Source organism: Schistocerca americana, chromosome 9, assembly GCF_021461395.2.
Source record: "Schistocerca americana isolate TAMUIC-IGC-003095 chromosome 9, iqSchAmer2.1, whole genome shotgun sequence".
NCBI classification, from domain to species: domain Eukaryota; kingdom Metazoa; phylum Arthropoda; class Insecta; order Orthoptera; family Acrididae; genus Schistocerca; species Schistocerca americana.
The window spans coordinates 209,223,738-209,246,819 of record NC_060127.1 but is presented as its reverse complement, the minus strand read 5'-3'; the positions used below and the strand labels follow the sequence as shown (position 1 = coordinate 209,246,819).

Below are 23,082 nucleotides of genomic sequence, written 5' to 3'. Positions count from 1 at the left end.
AGCATCAGCAGCACAGTCGAATTTGTAGTCTTCCAACTGCAGCATTTCAATACCTTCAGGTAGAATTTGTTCCAGAATATTTAGGACATATGGGCACAGTAAAAGTTTTGAAAGCATCAATGTTTTACAATCATTGTTATCTTTTAGCAATGAGTGAAATAAAGAGTGTAATGCACTGAAAGAGACTTAAGTGTTCACTGCTTCCAACACTTAAATTAGCAACTAACACTCTCACTGGATGTTTGTCTGATTTAGTATCAACAGTCATAACTTTATTCATTTTCTTTTGCTTTAATCCCCTCAGCTACTGGAGCAATGGAATGTTAGCAAATGAAGTGGAGGTCTTACTCAACACTGTTTTTATATCTGAGTACGGTTTGTGACTTGATTGATTGATGGAGTCCTTTCTATTATCGAATCATGAATGACCAGGCAGTAAGCTATTGTATTTTTCAGATATGTTTCTTTGTTTTTATTTCAATCTTCATGTCAACAATGGAAGACTTGAGTGTTTCATCTTGATATGAACAGTCAATGAAAAATATCGGGCAGTTCTCAAACTCAGTACAGTTCAGGAGTGGGTTTCCTCTTCTTCTTATATCACTCACTCCATAATAGGCTACAATGATTGAAAATCAGAGTAAATTTCAAATGCTTGTGCAGTATTTTTCGCTTCAAAGTCAATTGCAAAGTTCTCCTCTGGGAATTTAGAAGAATTTAAATACAACTTAAAATCTGATATGTTTATTTTGTCAAACACACTTGAATCAGTAGTAATCGAATTTCTGTTTGACTGAAAAGCCATTAATACACACCTGGCTGTTTCAAGAGCTGTATTAAATTTAATTTGCCATGTCTATGAGCTAATTTCTGGTGCAATACACCTAGTCAGGTCCCAGTGACGAAACTCCAGACTTAGACTGACATCTTTTTTTAAAATGTTCCACAGTGATATTTGTTGCCTTTCGGGCACTTGAACGTGTGGGATCTCCCAATAAATTTTCTCCAACACTACTTTTGACTTGGTATCTGCTTTATCTGTGATAATACAGTTAACATCTTGTCTGTTACAGATCAGCTCCAGTTGATGACAGAATTTAAAGTATTCTTTTTATAATCCTCTGCAAAGCCCAATATCATTTTCAGTGGGAAACAAAAATTGAAACGTCCATCACCATCGACTAGTTTTTTCAAATCATCTATTGTGCCCCAGCCAGCATTTTGCAAAGCATTAGCTTCACATGTTGTAAACGAAACATACCCTTTCATTAATGTTGCAATTCCTGGATTACGCACATGATCAATAATTTGGTTATTGAGACGGTACTGAATGTCTGAAAACAGGTAAAGTGCACAGTTTTTAGTTAACTCAGTATCGCTAGATTTCCCTTGTCCCTCTGCATTAAGAAGCCGTCTTTCAATACACAACCGGCTCACAGAAGGTAACAGGTAAGTGTTTTCACTTTGTATAACAAGTGATATGGAATCGTTTGGAGCAAAAGCTGGTTGACCAAAAGGTTTATACTTATGATACTGAAGGCGAGTAACAGAGCCGTCGACGAGTATTTTTCCTCTTATATTGTACATCCTTCTTAAATATCTTTCCCTGTCTGTTGTTGTTATTGTTTTAGTTCACTGTGAAACTAAAAAAGACGTGAAGAGGATGGTGTCTGTATTTATAGCACTCTGTATCCTAGTGATGATAGTATTTGTCTATTATGATGAGTTAAAACATTTTTCACTTTCCTTTTCTTTGCTTTTCGTTTCTTGTTATTTTTGTTATACTTTACAGTGTCAATGCATCTGGTGTCTTTGGTTAAGCGAACATCTTGTTTGTACACAATATCCATTTTTTATCGTATTTTTCGTAAGTGTAGATGAAGAGTAATGTTTTCACCGTCAAAATCGACAAGATTTCCGTTTTGATCTTTGATTGCTACAGTTAATTCTGAAACGTATCTTGCAACTACTGGCATGTAAATGGGCGAGTTTGGTGTCTCCACTATCTTATATCCCGGTGCAACTGTTGGCCAAAAGTGATGCAAAGTGTGTGTAGGATCACCATTGTGAAATGATCCACCTGAGATGTTACACTCAACGCATAAGACGTTAACATTCTGAATATTAACTGGATGTTCTGCAGTCTTCAAGGTTTCTTTAGCAATCACAGTTTCTGCAAAACTTAAAACTGAACCTATATTATGAGGGATTTTGAAATCTATAGTCACATTGCTCTTTATTATTTGACACCGACCTAGCGTTTTATTGTAGCTAATTTTTACCGATACTCAAATCCTTTTTTTTTTTTTTTTGTTGGATTGTCATTGTCATTTTTCAAGTTGTATGCAGAAATTTCTCTTGATAACGTTGTAAAAATATACTGTACACGGATTAGTAAAGCAATATAATCACACAAAATACAGGACAATTAAAACACGGCCAGTGGACGTAAAACATGATAGTCTTCCATCTACTGTGTACAATAAAATCATAATGATTGATCCACACCGGTCGATATTCAAAATTGGTGATTGTCAGAATTAGTAAACAGAAGGTTGTCTTTGACAAAGGATACACTGCAAATTGGTCCATGGAAATTTTCAGAATACGTAAGGTACAAGAAACTAACGCAAGAACGTATTTCCTCGAAGATTACAAGTCTCAGCCCATAGCTGGAGCTTTCTACGCTGCATAGCTACAAAAACCAAATATCCATCGGCATATCTTGTTGAAAAACTCATACACAAAAAAGGAAACAAAACTTTGGTAAAATGGCTCTGATTCAGCAATTCACACAACAGCTGGATTAATTTGAAGAAATAAAATAACCACAACATGCAAAATATGCTGATTCACACGTGTTTTGTTGTTGTTCGTGTGTGTGTGTGTGTGCGTACGTAACCGATTCATCTGACCAGCTGTCTGACCTTGGACAACTTCCAGAGCGTGATGACTCAGATGGGTACGGTGAGATGGCGTTAAGCGTCCGCGCTGCATATATATACGTCCTCAACGTGTTCCAGAAGGCGCATTAACTATCTACTGACGTGGATAACATGCGGAGAGAGCTGAGAGTGTTGGAAGAGGGCACTGCTACTCGCTGCAGGGTGGGGGCGCTGTGTGCTGTCCCTAGCCGCCGTAGCGCTGGTACAGGGCCTCCCAGAACGCCGCCCTTTCGGCGAAGGGCCGCCGCTCCACGATGAACCCCTGCCGCCCTACGTACAGGTAGGCGGGGTCGTCCACCGTGAACGCCGGCCACGAGACGTCCAGCTCAGGATCTGTCGGTTGCCTGTGGACACACGTGGGAGAGTCAGAACAGATTTCGGAAAAATTCAAAAGCAAAGGCGTCAATATTAAGAGCGGAAAATAAACGCCAGTGCTTCCAGCAGCGAGGGAGAATAGATAGGTGGAAAATACACAAAGTAACATTTTGGGTCAAACTGAAATAGGTGACAGTGGATCCAAAACCGACTATAATGAGATTGGGAACCAATCGTTGGAAATCCATATTTATTTTGTTATGAACATTCACAGCACACGTCACATAACAACAATGTGGCTCATAGTAACTGCTCAAACTGACGACCACCAGTCTCATTGCATGCATGGAGCACTTTGTCAAAGATCCCTGGTGTCTGCTGTACCAAGAGGCAGGCAGCTAGGACCCTAGCAAGCAGGTCTTCATCAGTTTCTATGGGGTTTCGTACACCAACATCTTATGTAATCACAGGAGAAAAGTTCAGAGGTGTGAGATCTGGCAATCGCACTGGCCATGGGACTGGACCTGCCGTTCCTGTTCAGGTGGTCGTGGACATTAACATGGAAGTGGGTAGGTGCACTGTTGTGTTGAAGCCACAAAGGGGTAAAGTCTCCAAGAATTATGGCACCACATCTGGCATGAAAACCGGGTAATGTGGACCTGTCAAACGGGGTGGTAGCAAATAAGGTCGTATCAGGTGATTCTGACAGTGCTCATTCACACATTGACAGAGAATCGTTGCTGGTGGCCACTGACGTGGGTGCCGTGGGGATTGTTCTCACTCCAGATATTGCTGTTGCTGCTGTTGGAAACACTGTCAAGGGTGAATGTGGCCTCAACCGTGAACAATACAAACTGGAGTAAGTTTGGCACTTCATCACCACAGTGGATAATGCACTGGCAGAAGAGAATGCATGGCTCAAAATCTGTTGGTTCCAGTGCTTGCACATGTTCTTCATGATAGGTGTGTAATACCTGTACCACCAGTACCTTCCACAGTGTTTGTTTCACTGGCAAGTTGACAGGTACTTATTGATGGGTGGTCTGCCACACCACCATCTCCTCGATCTCTGGCGTGTGGACATGTCTTTGGTGGGAACATTGGCCACTCTCTGTGGCGTGAATGACCCCGTCTCTGTTAAGTTGGTATCTATGGAGATAAACTTCTTCCAATTAGGATGAAACTGGTTAGGAAAGCATTCCCCGTACATTCGTAGTGCCACATCGTATGTCTGCCCACTCTCACAATGGGTTGAGTTTCATTGTTGACTGTGCACCATGCACTGTATACAGTAACTCACTTCACCATGGACACAGCATAAGCTGTCTGATGCAATGGACAACTAACACTAGTGATAGTGACGTGCATGCAGCACTTAGCTCACATGCTGTGAGCTAAGTTGTGTATGGTACGTCTGCTTGGTTTGTGAGAGGTGTACACTCTTTATTACATGCTGCCTGTTCCAGTGTAAGCAGACACCTGGGATCTTTGCAACAATGCAGAATGCTTCGTGCATCTTTGCAATACATACACTGATTGTGAGACTGATGATCATCCCTTTGAACAGTTACTACCAAGTACGCTGTTGTTATGCAGTGTTTGCTGAGTATGTCCATAACACAACGAATATACACTTACGACCATAGGTTCCCTATCTCAATATAATCGGTTGCAGACCCACTATCACCTGTTTTCATTTGACGCAAGATGCTTGAGACACCCAATCGCATATAAACTTATGTGGCAGCTATGGTGCGATGTACCGCTCTTAGTGTTAATAATGTGTTGTAGATACACCCTTCAAGCGCATTTTAAATTGTTCTGTCCCTTCAGCTTTTATCTTACATAACATATGTTCCTTTATCATACATGAAACAATTGAAACAATGCGATCTAGACAGAGGGTCTCCCAGAAGGAATGGTCCATATTCAGGAAGTTGAACAGAACGATCATTTGAAGCAAAAAACTTCATGTGGACATATTTCCTATTTTGAATGGTTTCCGAGATATAATGCATTTAATACACATTGTTATTTATTTTCTGTGTTATTCAATACGCTGTCAGGTTTACACAAGCTCAACAGTTAATTGAACAGTAGAACATATTCTTTGTAAAGTATTAATTGAAAAATACGTATTTTTAACACATTCACTCCTAAGCATTATCGTACACGTCACATTACACCTGCTGCACAGTTCAAGTTAAATGTTCAAATAGCCCACCGTCAGCTTCAGAGCAGTTAGGCAGCCTCGGGAGAACATATTGTGTTGCTTGCCTGGGAGCCTCTGCACGTTCCCTAATGACGGCAGAAGCGACCATCATGCGACCAAGCAGTTCTTCTCGCTTGTACACCTTCCGTTTGTGCACCTCAGACTTCATCCACCCCCACAAAGAAAAATTTAATGGGGTAAGACCTGGTGATTTTGGTGGCTACTTTATTCTATCAGGACCACTCAAGCAATTAGGGTAAGATACGTATTTGAGCGCCACTACTCCAAAAACAAGTGTACAGCATATGTTTTCCATCTGGGAAACCATTCGGAATTGAACAGATGAACATTTGAAGCTTTGTGCTTCAAATGAGCGTTCTTTTCGTATCCGTGAGTATTGGTCATTCCTTCTGCGACACTCTGTACATTACGAAGTACCTATTTTTAAATACACAGATTATGCCATAATTTTGCATGTATATAAGGTATCTCATACTACGTCTTCTAATGCACTTAATTTCATTTGCTATACTTTTTATACAAGTATATTTACAGTTGCCTCTAACTGGCGCCAATCATTTAAACTTTACGTAATCTGCAAGGGCACGCGGAAGAGTAATGCCTCTGATTTTTTTATGTGACAGCTCAAAATATATTTTTTCCAGTTTCTGCATTAAAAAATTATTACTGGTGAGCAAATTTGGAGTACATTGTTAATTCTCAGACTGTAGCCTAGAAGTAATACATAGTTGTTAACATAATTTTCAAAAATTAAAAACTAATTTTTTAAAACCATTTTTATATTCCAGAAATTTAAGCAACGCTTCAGTGTAAAGAGCCAAAGAAACTGGTACACCTGTCAAATATTGTGTAGGATACTCGCGAGCACCCAGAAATGCCACAAAACAATGTGGCATGTACTCGACTAATATCTGAAGTAGAGCTGGAGGGAACTGACACCATGAACCCCGCAAGGCTGTCCATAGATCTGTAAGACTACGAGGGGGGGGGGGGGGGGGGAGCACACGTTGAATAGCACGTTGCAAGGCATCCCAGATATGCTCAATAATGTTCATGTCTCAGCAGTTTGGTGACCATCGGAAGTGTTTAAACTCAGAAGAATGTTCCTGGAGCCACTCTGTAGCAATTCTGGAAATCTGGGGTGTCCCACTGTCCTGCTTGAATGGTCCAAGTCCGTCGGAATGGACTATAGACATGAATGGATGCATATGATCGGGTAGGATGCTTACATACGTGTCATCTGTCAGAGTCGTGTCTAGACCTATAAGGGGTCCCATATCACTCCAACTGCTCGCGCCCCACAGTAGTACAGAGTCTCCACCAGCTTGACATGCAGGTTACAGGGATTCATGAGATTGTCTCCGTACCCGTACACGTACATCCGTTCGATACAATTTCAAACGAGTCTCGTCCGAGCAGGCAGCATGTTTCCAGTCATCGCAGTTCAATGTCGGAGTTGACGGACCCAGGCGAGGCGTAAAGTTTTGTGTCGAGCAGTCATCTCGGGTACACGAGTGGGCCTTCGGCTCCGAAAGCCCGTATCGATGATGTTTCGTTGAATGGTTTGCACGCTGATGGCCCAGCACTGAAATCTGCAGCAATTTGTGGAAGGATTCCACTTCTGTCACATTGAACGATTCTTATCAGTCGTCGTTCGTCCTGTTCTTGCAGGATCTTTTTCCGGCCGCAGCGATGTCGGAGATTAGACGTTTTACCGGATACCTGTTTTTCACGGTACACTCGTGAAATGGTCGTACGGGAAAATTCCCACGTATCGGTACCTTGGAGATGCTGTGTCCCATCGCTCGTGCACCGACTGTAACACCCGTTCAAATTCATTTAAATCTTGATAACCTGCCATTGTAGCAGCAGTTACCGGTCTAACAACTGCGCCAGACACTTGTTGTCGTATATAGGCGTTGCGGACCGCATCGCCATGTTTGCCTCTGTACATATCTCTGCATTTGAGTACGCATACCTACATTTTCTTTGGCGCTTCAGTCCAAATTTAAATGTTAGGAATAGAGTTGCGCTCTGCCAAAACTGCAATTCGGTAGTTTTGGTACTGTACATAAATGACGTAATAAATGGTAGGATTACCAGTAGTATTGGTAACATTGATAGGGAAAGAAACGTAATTAAATGTGTGGGAGAAGAACTGCTTGCAAGAGTTTCCTGTTATTGTTGATACGTGTGAAAGTTGCTTGGTAATAACACAAACTTGGTTTATATAACATCGCGGAAGCATTTAAGTGATATTTGAAACCTTTTTGTTTTGTGTTTCTGTAAGGGTACGTTTTTTTAAGCAACTTCGTTTTCTAGAGCTATATTACGAATCTGTATTGTTTTTTTACTGTAATGCCCCTCTGTTTCACATAAGAAATCAACAACTTTCGAGAACAATCTCAATTAAACATTGACAATTTGAATTTTGCTCCAAAAAGTTTCTACACGCTCGAACAGTCCACGGGTATACTGCAGGTTCATAGTGTCCAACGGGCACAATATTTCGGCGATCAGACATGTCGCCATCGTCAGGTGCGCTGACGAACTGAGCTCCTGAGGGCGGGCAGCCGATTTAAATCCCCTCCCCCCGCGGGCCGCTCTCTTCGCCGTCCGCGCGAAGACGTGGGCGTCGGATTCTGTCGTAGCGTCGATGTGCTTGCTACGTCCGCCCTGGTCGCCAGTTCGTACTTCTTGCTTAGAGTCTTCTTAATTACATTCAATGCCGGGTCCCAAGCCCTGCTGAGATTGTAGCCGCAATCTCGGTTGATAAGATCTTCCCTGGTGCGAATTTCGATGGCCTGCCTTATAACGCTGTCCCAATATTTAGAGGTCTGAGCCAGGATCTTGGTACGCTCATAATCCATCTCGTGTTTCTCGGACAAACAGTGCTCTGCTACCGCCGAATTATTTGTATATTTCAGTCGAGTGTGCCATTGATGTTCTCGGCAACGATCTTCGATGGTGCGTACTGTCTGTCCGATATAAGTCTTCCCACACTCAGAAGGAATTTGGTATATGCCGGCCGTCCTCAAACCGAGGTCATCTTTCACACTTCCCAGTAATGCCCGTGTTTTATTGGGCGGGCAAAAGAAGGTTTTAACTCGGTGTTTCTTTAATATACGGCCGATTTCCCCCGATAGTGCGCCACTGTACGGAATAAAGGCAGTGGCTACCTCTTCTTCCGTGACTTCATCCGTCTCCACAGTTTGTGCTGTGGTCGTGGGACGGAGAGCGCGTCTAATCTGCCATTCCGAGTACCCGTTTTTTCGGAACACGTTTGTGAAGTGTTCCCATTCCTGGGGCAGATTCTCTGCGTCTGAGATGTTGCGCGCCCTGTGTACTAGTGTTTTTAGTACTCCATTCCTCTGAGAAGGGCGGTGGCAGCTGTCTGCATGCAGGTACAGGTCAGTGTGCATTTTCTTCATGTACACACCGTGGCTCAGGGTACAATCAGCTCTTCTCTTGACCATGACGTCCAGGAATGGTAATCTTCCTTCTGCTTCGGTCTCCATAGTGAATTTGATGTTTGGATGTATGGAGTTTAGGTGTGTAAGGTAATCCAGGAGCTTGTCCCTACTATGGGGCCAGATGACGAACGTGTCATCGACATAACGGAAGAAACGAGTAGGTTTCCAATTGGATGACGCCCAGGCTTCCTCCTCGAAGTACTCCATGTACAAATTCGCGACCACCGGCGAGAGTGGGCTGCCCATTGCGACTCCTTCCGTTTGCTCATAGTATTCCCGATTAAACAGAAAATACGTTGAGGTCAAAACATGCCTAAAGAGTTCGGTGGCCTTCTCGTCAAATTTCTGCCCAATAATCTCGACTGACTCTCGTAGAGACACCATGGTGAATAGTGAAACCACGTCGGAGCTCACTAGGATATCAGTGTCTTTCAGTCTGAAGATGTCGACACGTTTCACGAAATCCACGGAATTACGGATATGGTGAGGGCATTTGCCTACAGAGGGGCTAAGGAATTCAGCCAGATGTTTTGCCAGCAAGTAGGTGCCCTAATGTTGCTGACAATCGCGCGCATAGGTACCCCCTCTTTGTGGACATTAGGGTGTCCATAAAGTCTTGGTGGTACAGGTCCTTGAGGTGACAATTTCTGCAACATGCGGTCGTGCATCATCCTGATGAAATGTAGGGTTTCACAGGGATCGAATGAAGGGTAGAGCCACGGGTCATAACACATGTGAAATGTAACGTCCACTGTTCAAAGTGCCGTCAATGCGAACAAGAGGTGAAAGACACGTGTAACCAATGGCACCCCATACCATCACGAGGGGTGATACGCCAGTATGGCGACGACGAATACACTCTTCCAATGTGCGTTCACCGCGATGTCGCCAAACACGGATGCGACGATCGTGATGCTATAAACAGAACCTGGATTCATCCGAAAAAATGACGTTTTGCCATTCGTGCATCCAGGTTCGTCGTTGAGTACACCATCGCAGGCGCTTCTTTCTGTGATGCAGCGTCAAGGGTAACCGCAACCATGGTCTTCGAGCTGATAGTCTATGCTGCTGCAAACGTCGTCGAACTGTTCGCGCGGATGGTTGTTGTCTTGCAAACGTCGCCATCTGTTGACTCAGGGATGGAGACGTGGCTGCACGATCCGTTACAGCCATGCGGATAAGACGCCTGTCATCTCGACTGCTAGTGGTACGAGGCCGTTGGGATCCAGCACGGCGTTCCGTATTACCCTCCTGAACCCACCTGTAAGTAGGCTGTTTAGGTTTTTATATTGGTAACGCCACGTAGCGCACTGTATGAAAATCACTGGCTGCGCTGTGTGCAGTCTGTGGCTAGTTTGCATTGTTGTCGGCCATTGTAGTGTTGGGCAGCTGGATGTTAACAGCGCGTAGCGTTGCGCAGTTGGAGGTGAGCCACCAGCAGTGGTGGATGTGGGGAGAGAAATGGCGGAGTTTGGAAATTTGTAAGACTGGATGTCATGAACTGCTATATATATTATGAGTTTTCAACACTATTAAGGTAAATAGATTGTTTGTCCTCTATTAAAATCTTTCATTTGCTAACTATGCCTATCAGTAGTTAGTGCCGTAGTTTGAATCTTTTATTTAGCTGGCAGTAGTGGCGCTCGCTGTATTGTAGTAGTTCGAGTGACGAAGATTTTTGTGAGGTAAGTGATTTGTGAAAGGTGTAGGTTAATGTTAGTCAGGGCCATTCTTTTGTAGGGAGTTTTGAAAGTCAGATTGCGTTGCGCTAAAAATATTGTGTGTCAGTTTAAGCACAGTCATGTATAATTGTTCAAAGGGGACGTTTCATATATCGACCCTTAGCTGAGGATACGTCACTGGAATCTTCAGATTTTTTCTTGTAGTTTGTGTATTTAGTGTAGCTTTTGTTTATTGCTAGCGCGTAATTGTAGAGAGAATTTCCTTTGTAGTTGTAGTTTTTCATTGTCGTACACAGTTGTGGCATGCATGTAGATTTGCACCAAGTATTTCACAGCTGCGCTTGCAATTAACTAGATATTATTTTGAATGCTATGTTAATGTGTTTTGTTATTTTGCTCTTCAAATTGTGCTTTTCTGTGTTGTCGTGTGAAATATTGTGACAATAATGGCGTGAGGGAAACGTAATACTAGGCTTCAAAGTAAACTGAGAAATGACAGTGAAGACGAAAGCAGTGTGTTAGCGCCGCAGAGTGATGAATTAACTAATGTTTAAAATAGTAATTTGGTAATTGTGCATAGGGAAATGGAGCGGGCTGCAAATAATGGTGTAGGCAGTGAAACAATTAGTGAACAGGGAAGCATTATCGATCGATCGGTCGGCAACAGCTCGCCTCAGGTATCCGAAATGACAGAACACAATATTGCAAATACTGTAGACTCAGGTTTTGGGTCCTCACCGTTTTCTCAAATAAGTCAAGACACATTTTCTGCTTTTCAAAATGCGAATGTTGCCGGTGAAAATGCACTGCCAAAAAGCATAGAAAAACACATTCCAGACACTAATACATTATTATTGCAATTAATGCAACAAATGGAACAAAATCAGAGACAAACACAGCAACAGTTAGACACAATGGAACAAAATTAGAGACAAACACAGCAAAAGCTTCAAAAGTTAGACACCACACTTGAACAAACACGTGAAGATTTAACTACTGAGTTACATAACATTGAATCGAAATGTCAAAAAGCCTGTAATGACATAAAAACACAAATTTGTGAGCATTTTCAACCTATTTTTTCGCGGCATGGAAATGCATTACAGAATCACGAAGCAGCCATAAAAGAACTGCAAATTATTGTTCATGAAAATCATGAGACCTTGCAAGCTAAAATTGACTCAGTTGCATCTACCGATTCGGTTACGCAACTTGCAAAAACTCAGGAAAACTTAAAGGACACAGTAGATACGATTTCAACACAAATGGACACTCTGAAACTTGGTTCAGAAAAACACACAGAGAAAATAATTTCACTATCGGATAAAGTAGCCGAACTTTCAGATCAGTTCACTAACTTATCTACAAAGGTAGATGATGATCTGAATGACACAAGACCTGTAGCTTTCACTGACACTGAAGAGTATGAACAAATTAGAAAATTCAAACAAAATCAAAATCAAATCAATACACAGTACAAAAGAGAAATCCGGGAAGTACAAGATCAGTTGGCACAAGTAATACAAGAATTACATATTTCAGAGGACACTCGCCCTCCAGTACGGGAAGAGGGACATAGAAATACGAAGCAACCACAAAATAATAACACAGGACACTTCGGAAATTATGAAGAAATTGGCAAGGCGCATTGAATTTTGAGATGGAACCGCCGAAACGAAGTAACAATGAGCGATGTGCGACTCGCCGACACGATGATTTTGACTATAAGCTGTTCATTACTACACGTAAATTCAAAACATTTAAGAAACCTGACAACGACATTCATCCACGAGCATGGCTTCATCAATTCTCTCATTGTTTTCCTCCCAACTGGTCATTGCACACAGATTAGAATTTATGTGTGGCTACTTAGAGAATGAACCAGCTGTAAGAATGCGATCGGTCATTCACGATTGTCACAGTGAAGGAGAATTTTATCATGCCTTCCTCTCAGCATATTGGTCTCAAGCTACACAAGACCGAGTAAAACATAGCATCATAATGATAAAACATTTCGAACAATCTGAATTCTCCAGTCTTGTGAAATATTTTGAAGACATGTTGCACAATAATCAGTACCTGCAAAACCCATACAGCCCCTCAGAACTCATCCGCATTTGCTTAATCAAATTACCTGAACATTTACGACATATTATTTTGGCAGGACGTTGCAAAGACGACATTGAAGCTTTTCAGGGACTCTTACAAGAATTATAAATTGACACTGATAATCGTGGAACGCGAAAAAAGGAACACAACAATTACAGGTCACGTCCGTCGCAATTCTGCGATGAAAGAAATAATAACTGGACACGACAAGGCTATTCTCACAACACAAATTGTGACCAAAACAGACACCACCCGTATGACAACAGTTTGCAGAGTAGTAATAACTACAGGGAAAGATCGCCTCTCCGCAGTAGTGACTATCACAGAGACAATCAGAGAAACATACAATATAGGAACCAAAATAAATATTATCAAGGGAGACAGAATAACTTTAGACGCAACAGACCAGCGCGCAGTTACGATTCAGGGAGAAGTTCTCCACCACGTGACGGACAAGAAAGTAACTATGGAATCTGTGGTGTCACCGCCAGACACCACACTTGCTAGGTGGTAGCTTTAAATCGGCCGTGGTCCATTAGTACATGTCGGACCCGCGTGTCGCCACTGTGTGATCGCAGACCGAGCGCCACCACAAGGCAGGTCTCGAGATATGGACTAGCACTCGCCCCAGTTGTACGGTCGACTTTGCTAGCGACTACATGGACGAAGCATTGCTCATTAGCCGAGCCAATAGTTAGAATAGCCTTCAGCTAAGTCACTGGCTATGACGTAACAAGGCGCCATTAGTAACATTGCATGTATCTAAAGAGTCTCACTTGTATCGCCACAATCTCCAGATGTACAAAAGGATGAATTAAAGTTAAGTATTCCAGAAGCTACGTACTTTTCTTTATAGCATTCATTACGTATCCTGTTTCAGACCTCACGCACCCTGCTTTGGCTTAGCGCGTGCCTTTCGGCTTCCTCTCATTGTGTCTAGGCTGTCTTGTCTAGACACAAAAATTTTTGGCGACGAGTCAACGGAAAGGGTCTTGTTCTTTCTAATTGCTTACATTTACTTGTGTCATGGCTTCGCCAGATGTACTGTCCGAATTTTATCGCTTGCAGAATCAGCAGACGCAGGCGTTATTGGATGCCCTTGGACAGCTCGTCCAGGGTCAATGTGCACTGCAAAACGATGCGGCAGCCGCCGCTCCACCGCTACCGCAGCCACAACTCGCAGTTGCACCGCCTTTTAGGCCGTTTGACCCAGCTACGGAAACATGGACGGAGTGGTCACGCCAGTTTGGATTTCATCTCGCCGCCTACAGAATTCAAGGCATCGATCGGCAGCCTCATTTATTGGCGTGTGTAGGGGTGCAAATGTACCGTGTGATAGTGAAATTATTTCCCCGACGCGACGTAGCAACTCTGTCCTACGAAGAAATTTTGTCGGCATTGGACGCCTATTTCAAAGAAACAGTCAATGTCGTTGCAAAAAGGTATACTTTCTTTCGTACAAAACGTACGGCCGGTGAAACTAATAGGGAGTGGGTTGCAACATTGCAAGGCCTTACAAGGGATTGTGCTTTTGAGTGCGAATGTGGACTCCCTTATTCAGATACTATGGTATGTGATGCAATAGCACAGAACGTTTCTGATGTTCGTATACGGGAACAGATTTTAAAACTCGTCAATCCCTCCCTTCAACAAGTGATAGACATATTGGATAGACAAGACACGATTGACTTTGCTCAGGAATCATTTGCAACTTCGCCAGCCGTGTGTAACATTAACCGGACCGCTGGGCGCGCTGCACGGCCCGGTAAACTGCCCTCGCACACGTCCGCGCAGCTGCCGCCACGCTCTAAACCAGGTGTGCCGCGCCAGCATACAAATGCAGTGAAATCATGCCTGCGGTGTGCTACTAGACATTCGCGTGACAATTGCCCGTCACGCCAAGCTATCTTTTGCATTGAAGGTCTTCCGCAGACTATTGTTTCCGACAATGGCCCACAATTCATGTCCGCAGAATTTCAGTCATTCTGCCAGGCCAATGGTATTCAACATCTGACATCCGCGCCGTTTTCGCCTCAGTCAAACGGTGCCACTGAACGATTGGTCTGGACTTTCAAGTCACAGATGTTGAAGTTGAAAGAGTCGCATTCTCGGGAGGACGCGTTGTTGCTCTTTTTGTCATCGTATCGCTCTCAGCTCCGAGATGGTCGCTCGCCGGCTTAGTTGCTCCACGGTCGTCCTCATCGAACCTTGATGTCTTTGCTGCACCCGCCGCATCAGGTTCCTGTGCAGTGGCAGACATCTGCTTTTGCTCCAGGCGACGTTGTATTCTATCGCAACTATCGAGGTTCACGGCGTTGGCTCGCAGGGCGCATTCTTCACTGCCTCGGCCGCGCGATGTATTTGGTTTTGGGGGCCTCTGGTGAGGTGCGTCGGCATCTCAATCAGCTGCGCCTCTGTCGTCGCACGGGTTCTGCCGCTCCCCGTCTGCTTTCAGCGACGGTGCCGTCCGGTCAGCGCCCTGGGGACCCATCTACTGGCTCGCCTCATCCCCAGGTGTTACCGACGATGCCTTCCGTTTTGCCCCATGGCGACGCGCCGCCGCCGACTCCGCCGCCGCCGCCGCCGCCTGTCCTCCAGGCGGCGCCGCCCGCAGTGGACGCTTCGCTGCAGCCGCCAAGCACCTCCCTGGGTCACGCGCCGCCGATCGCTTCCCGTGACCAGCTGTCCTCCGCCATGGAACTCTTGCCCGCTCCGGACCACATGACGTCTTCGCGCGTCGGGTACCCCGACGCAATGGAGGTCGACCCTTCGGCCCCTCCTGTCTCTTTACGGGCGCATACACTGCATGTTGACGTGCACCCTGGCCTAGGTTTTCAGGCGTTTCCTAGCTCCCCTCGGACCGAATGGCCGGATGCGAGTGGCACAGCCTCGCCTGTTGTTAGGCTCCCCACCTCATCGCATACGTCAGCATGGGGTCCTCCCCACGGCGGGCGGAAGCCTTATAACACGACCGTTCGCCGATTTGCGGGGGAGGAATGTGGTGTCACCGCCAGACACCACACTTGCTAGGTGGTAGCTTTAAATCGGCCGCGGTCCATTAGCACATGTCGGACCCGCGTGTCGCCACTGTGTGATCGCAGACCGAGCGCCACCACAAGGCAGGACAAGGCAGGTCTCGAGATACGGACTAGCACTCGCCCCAGTTGTACGGATGACTTTGCTAGCGACTACATGGACGAAGCATTGCTCATTAGCCGAGCCAATAGTCAGAATAGCCTTCAGCTAAGTCACTGGCTACGACCTAGCAAGGCGCCATTAGTAACATTGCATGTATCTAAAGAGTCTCACTTGTATCGCCACAATCTCCAGATGTACCAGAAGGATGGCTTAAAGTTAAGTATTCCAGAAGCTACGTACTTTTCTTTATAGCATTCATTACGTATCCTGTTTCAGACCTCACGCACCCTGCTTTGGCTTAGCGCGTGCCTTTCGGCTTCCTCTCATTGTGTCTAGGCTGTCTTGTCTAGACACAACAGAATCTACCGACATGACGACAGACGATATGATCGTAACGACAGACCTGAATTGCATCAGAACTGTCGGGATTCAAACAGAGCAGGGCCGTCTCGACAAGGTGGATTTGTAGAAGTTAGGTCTCCAAATCCCAATAACGACGCGCGCCAACAAAGAGACAATAGGCAATGACTCATACCGCTGGCAGCCAAGAAACCTACGTATGAAAATGACGACGCAGCTGCCGTAGCCAGTAATTATGCAAAAATGGCAGACATTAGGGACATCTTACTCCAGGAACACGACGTAAAACATAACAACATTGCACATCCTGTGATTGACATTACAGTAAATGACGCAAAATTTACGGCAGTATTTGACTCTGGCAGTCCCATTTCAGTAATTAGTGAAACAGCCTTTAGCAAATGTAACATATCGAACGATTGCCCCACACTTCCGTTACGTAAGATTAAATTACAAGGTGCAATCTTTGGAAAAAGTGTAGATGTACGCCAACAAACCAACTTAGAATTATTTTGTCAAAGCCACAGCTTCTCTATGAACTTTCTTATTGTTCCATTATTGTCGACGGAAATTATACTGGGAGTAGACTTTTTGCAAAGTAATCTTAAACTTTCACGATGCTGAAATAAGCTTAGAGAAAGAAGATAAGTCAATAGCTTTGAAATTTGAAGATTGGCTCTCAAACCATGACAAGGAAATTAATCGGTTTTACCTTCTGTTAGACAACAGTTCGGAATTTTCTACGGAACTAGACACTAACAATCACTCTGCAAGTACTGACAGGGATGATATCGACGACATATTTGAAACTAATGAGTTAATTCAGAATAAAATTCAAACAATTGACAATTGTAATGACAGTGATAGGCAGGACCTTTTTGAGATTTTACAAGCACATTCCACAGTTTTTACTCACAAAACAGGAACAATCAAGGGATTTCAATACCAATTTCGTGTTCGTGAGCATACTAAATTTTGTGTTAGACCATACGTAATTCCAGCACATTATAGGGACCGTGTTAGAACAGAAATACAATCTATGCTTGACGAGGGCATTATTGAGCCTGCAGTAAGCTCATACAACAATCCATTACATGTTGTTGAGAAGAAAAATGGATCGATCAGGCTTGTCTTAGATTCGAGACAAATCAATACTATCATTATTCCTGAAACAGACAGGCCGCAAACGTTGGAAGAACTTCTTCTAAATTTTAATGGTGTAAAAGTGTTGACTTTCATTGATCTCAGATCCAGCTTTTATCAGATCGAACTTCATCCAGAATGTAGAAAATACACAGCTTTCCTTTGTTTCGGCGTTTGTTATCAGTTTCGGAAACTTCCTTTTGGTTTGAACATTTCTTCGGCAGCATTCATTCGCGGACTAAATTCCATATTACCTGAGTTCTTAAAACGTCACATCACCTTACATGTGGACGATATTCTAATAGGAGAAGCTTCATGGGAACAACATAATCGCATCCTCAACAGTTTCTTACGTATTTTTACAGTATGTGGAATTACAGTTAACTTGGAAAAATCTGAATTTGGTAGGTCAAAGGTGAGGTTTTTGGGACATATTATTTCTTCTGAAGGCATTCAGCCGGATCCTGAAAAGTTAGAAGCAATCAGAGCCATTCCAGTTCCATCCACAAAAAAACAAGTCCGCAGTTTTCTAGGTCTCGTAATTTTTTACAGTCGTTTTCTGAATATGCAAGTTCTTGTTACACCAAAACTTTGTTCTCTCACTGGAAAAAATACTATTTGGAACTGGGACGAACAAGCACAGTTGGAATTCAATTCTTTGAAAGAATCGGCACTTAACGCGCCAATACTAGCTCATCCAGATCTGTCACAAGATTTCTGCCTTAGCACGGATTCTTCTAAAGTCGGTCTTGGTGCCCATTTATTTCAAGAAGCCATAGAAAATGACACTGCTGTTCAGAAAACCATTGCTTTTGCTAGCCGAGTGCTAACAGAATCTGAAAAAAATTATTCCGTTACTGAATTAGAAGCTTTAGCTATCGTTTGGGCATTTAACAAATTCCGTTTCTTTCTTTCTGGTAAGCACGCAAAAGTATACAGTGATCATCGTGCATTACAATTTCTTATGTCTTCAAAATTAAATCATGACAGGTTAAAACGTTGGGCATTGTTTCTGCAAGAATTCCACTTCACAACAGTCTACATTCCCGGCAAGGAGAACATTGTTGCGGACGCACTGTCACGCGCACTGGCTGGGCTTAAGAAAAGTAACACAGAAGGCAACCTCGAAAAAAAATTCAGTATTCTTTACATTCAGAAAGTCGCCTTTGAAAACTTCATCACCACATCGTTAAAGGACATTGCTCATGAACAAGATAAAGATCCGATTTGGAAAGACATCAAAAGCAAATGGCATGAAAAGACACACACACAGATTCGGCATTATTATCTGGTTAGAAACAACATACTGTTCAAACGCTGCACTGTTGATGACAAACTATGGGTACTTTGCATTCCTGACGATTTTGTTAATAAGCTCATTTGGTACATTCATTTGAGCTATGCACATTTTGGCCCACGAAAATGTTATCATATTCTTCGAGCGACTTGTTATTTTAACAATATGGAAAAGAGAATTCGAAGAGTCTTGTCTATTTGCAAAGTTTGTCAAAAGAAGAAATCATCTACTATCTCCCTTCGTGCTCCGCTGTTTCCTATCATTCCTTCTAAATTAAAAGAATTTGCTGCTGTTGATCTCTTGGGACCGCTTGTCAGAACATCTAATGGATTTTCGTACGTTCTAGTCGCTGTTGAGCTTACTTCAAAATTTGTTTCTTTCACACCGTTGCGTAAAGCCACTGGACGGTCCGTATCCAACGCCTTTGTTAAAAAATTTTTACGTGAAGTTGGACACGTTAGTAAAGTCATTTCACATAACGGACCGCAATTCAGATCTGCTGTTCGGTCACGCATGCTTCGGAATCATAAAATCAAACCTGTTTTTATTTCATTGTACTCACCACATTGTAACCCCTCCGAACGGATTATGTAAGAAATCAATAAGCTTTGCAGACTTTATTGTCACAGAAAGCATCAGCATTGGGACAGATATTTACACTTATTTCAAAACGTGCTGAATGAAATGCCTCATGACTCCACTGTTTTACCACCTACTGTTGTACTGAAGAATGAAGAACCATCGACAGAATCAGAGAGCTTGTACCTTTCCCGAATACGCGTAAACTTCGACACAAAGACATAATTGATTTAGCTATTAAAAATATAAAATCTGCAGCAGACAAAAGGAGAAAACTACACGGTAAAGCAAATGCAAAGAAATTATATATTGGTCAGAAAGTTCTCATTAAAGCTCATTCATTGTCACATAAGAAGAAACACTTGAGTCACAAATTCTTTCTAGTTTACAATGGACCTTACAGAATCCGATGTATACCACATGATAATTGCGTTGAAGTTGAAACTCTGCGTACTAGGAAGGGTAAAGTTTTACACCACATTTCACATGTAAAACCGTTTATTGAAAGATAATCTGCTTTTTAACTTTGCCTTTGCCATATAACTTTTCACTTTACATTACTAGTATGCTTTGTCAGACTTAGAATCTGTTAATATGCAAAAATGTTTGAAGTTAAATATCCAGTCAAGAACCAAGAGAACTTATTTAAACAGAAATTACGAATGCATTGTTATTGTGAACAGACGACACAGTGTTATTGTGTGTGTACATTCTTGCTTGTTTGTTGCACGATTACGTAATGACTATAAGGCTCACACACTTAGAACATTTACCAGTACTGCTAATGAGATTTTAATGCAACATTTTGGTTTACTTGAAAATACATTCTGGATTTAAAGTACTTTCTGTGAGATACCAGATGACACAGTGATTAGTTTATGTGACAGCTACACGATTTTATCACGACGCTACTAATGAGTGGCAATTTACAATGTTGCTTTTTCAGTGTTTCTGTTTTATATCTGCACAGTTTTTCTGTATTATTCTGGAAAGTAAAACATGTTTTAGTAGTAACTTTTGTGGTATAGTTACAATGAGACAGCCTTTTCCGTAGCACAACAATATGTTACATTATAGTACTTTCTTGATCATGGTAAGGTACGTAATAACTACGATATCTATACGCAAAGAATGTCACTTTCGTTTATAATGAGGTAAGTACATTGACTTCTGCAGAACTTAGCTTTCAGAGGACGATAACTACGACACTTCCACAGAGATTATCTTACAATAAGACGCACAGTTTAGCGCTACAGTACACGTAGTTGAGTGATTAATTTTGTACTCAAAACATTTATTTTTAAAGATATTTAAAGTACAATGATACAAAGTTTTTACGTGATACATTTCATTCCATTGCAATAATCTGTAACACCTGAGGGTATAATTACATTAATCCTCAGGGGGGTACACGTTTACTTTGTGTACCATATGTGTGGCAAGCACAAGGAGCCCTAGCTAATATGGTATTTGCTTATACAACTTTACACCTCGGTACCATATTTCTCCAACACAAAATACACAGCTACCTGATTATTTAACAGAGAAACAAACATTTTTTTTCTACATCAGTGACAGATGTTTACGCAATTACACAGGTGGATAACTTCACACTTATGAAATTGTATTTTGTCTGTACTGTGTGAACCCTTCATATTTTTCAGAACCATTGTGATACTATGAGGGCTTTGAATGATGTATTTGGTATGAGATCATGATTTTTAAAGTACATATGAGGTAGATGAAACTTTTGACATGAGCAGAGAATTTTTTGTATGTTTTGAAATTATTGAAAGAAGCTGTGACGATTCTGAGATGTGATTGATCTGTTATGATGTTATTATTGCGATGACGATGTGTATTATGCTGTTGAGGTACGTTTATGATCAATAAGCTGAGAATCGTACTTTAAAGAATTATGAAATGTGTGTGCATGCGTGAATGTATCACAATTCCGTCGAAAATTTTTTGGACACTGTTATAATTACAGGATTTTGTTTCTACACATTTGTAACGTAAATTTTCGACCTGTGAAATTTTCATATGAGACTGTCACTGTAACGGAAACTGGTGTCATAAATATTTCAGTAAGAAAGTTAAGTGACCACCTGCATGTAATGCGTCGTGGGTACCCAGCGGCGCGACAGTCGCCTGGAAAAAAGCCATTAGTGTGTGCCTTTCAGAGGCACAGGTGGAGAAAAAAAAGGGCAAACTTGAAAACATATGATTAAACTGTGGAGCTCTTAATTTATGATATTTACTAAAATGCCTAATGAAATGATGAGAAACATTTCACGGCTATTGTCTTGCTAGTTGAGAGCAATGCCATATGGCTTGCTTTATGTATTTATTTACTCAATTTGTTTAATATCTAGTTTCTAGCTGCACTGCAGCACTGGTTAAAATAAAATTTAATAGATGTACTAATATAGTTATTTTATGCATACAGATCGAGTCAATAAGAAATTTATGATCTACTTCCAAGAAAATGAGGGCACATAAATAGACATTTCCCTTCACAGGAATTGCATAAATAATTTTTTTACGATTTGGTAACTTATCTGCCAGTGTAAGTTCTCGTGATGCATCACTCTAGTGTTAAGATGTGACATAGGTATTAAAAACGACCATTTTTACTGTAATATTTTTTCTGCTTGAGCTATGTTATGTTTAGGTATAAGTTATTGCATTTGCTGCTGCTGTTTGCCAGGCATAGTCCTACTGAATTTTACATTGTATTAAGCTAATTTTACTACTGATTTACTTTTCTTGTTTGCTGCGCATTGCCTTATATTAGTTGTAATATTGCATTTGCTTTGCTAATTTATGCTGCTTGCTTTGCCAATTTGAATTTTTGTCATTGCTGTTTGTGTTAATTGTTTTGCGCTGCTGCATTACCTTGTCCCTTAGTTTAGCATCTGAGCTCAGTAGATTTAAGTTAGCTTAAGATGGAGTAGGCTATATAAGAGAACGAGTTGTGATGAATGGAAAGAAATACATTGAGAAGCTATAAGAAAATGGTTCGGCCAAAAAAAGTATTTAAAAGAGGATATGAACAAAAATGTAGGGTTTAGGGACAACAGGTTTAGGTAGGATTTTCTTGGAAATAAATGATGAGGTAAGATAATGGAAAATAAATAATGAGGTAAGAAATATGTGAACATATAATTACAGAAAGCATGCTTGGATAGGATTTTTTAGGTGGAAACAAATGTTGAAATAAGACGAAAGATCTATGGAATAAAGTATTGGGTTGGAATGCAGTAACAAATGTTCACTGAAAACAAACCCTGTCCTGTATTTTTATGTTATTACACTATGTGAATTTGTGTTTTTCCTGTCTGTATGTGTCTAGCTAATAAGATTTATGTTGTACAATTTTTCTGATAATATGTTATTTATCTTGTAAATATGCTTAGACATTATTTATTCTGTTTTGTTTTAATGCTCCTGTGTAAAGTTGATGTTTCAAAAGTTATTCTGATCTTTTATGTATTTACTTATGTCATAATTCCTGTAACACTGATGTATATGTTAGTTCAATTCTTTTGTAAAGCCTGTATTACTACAAATGTTATCTGTATTGTTATGTTCTTTAGTGATATTTTGTATCTTTGTTATTGTATTATCATGTTATAATATTGTAATTGACACCAGTTCAGCAAATTAAGTAACTTGTAAGCATTCATTTCACTGCACACGTTTCTGTTGGTCATAGTATATGCACAATATTTAAAAAAAAAAAACGAGGACTGTTAGTGCTCCCACGTGTGTTGATAAGTCAGCAAGGGACTGGTTAACAGCATTG

The 23,082-nt window shown here is 41.8% G+C and overlaps 1 protein-coding gene across 1 annotated transcript in view; it reads right to left on the bottom strand.

Annotated features, from left to right (window-relative positions):
* Positions 1 to 2,282: 2,282 nt before the first annotated feature.
* Positions 2,283 to 23,082, bottom strand: part of LOC124550936 (esterase FE4-like) — a 128,007-nt gene continuing 107,207 nt past the window's right edge. Inside the window, exon 10 of the mRNA XM_047125744.1 lies at positions 2,283 to 3,289. Within this exon, the coding sequence (XP_046981700.1) occupies positions 3,130 to 3,289 (160 nt within the window). The 3' untranslated portion in view covers positions 2,283 to 3,129. The remainder of the gene's footprint in view (positions 3,290 to 23,082) is intronic.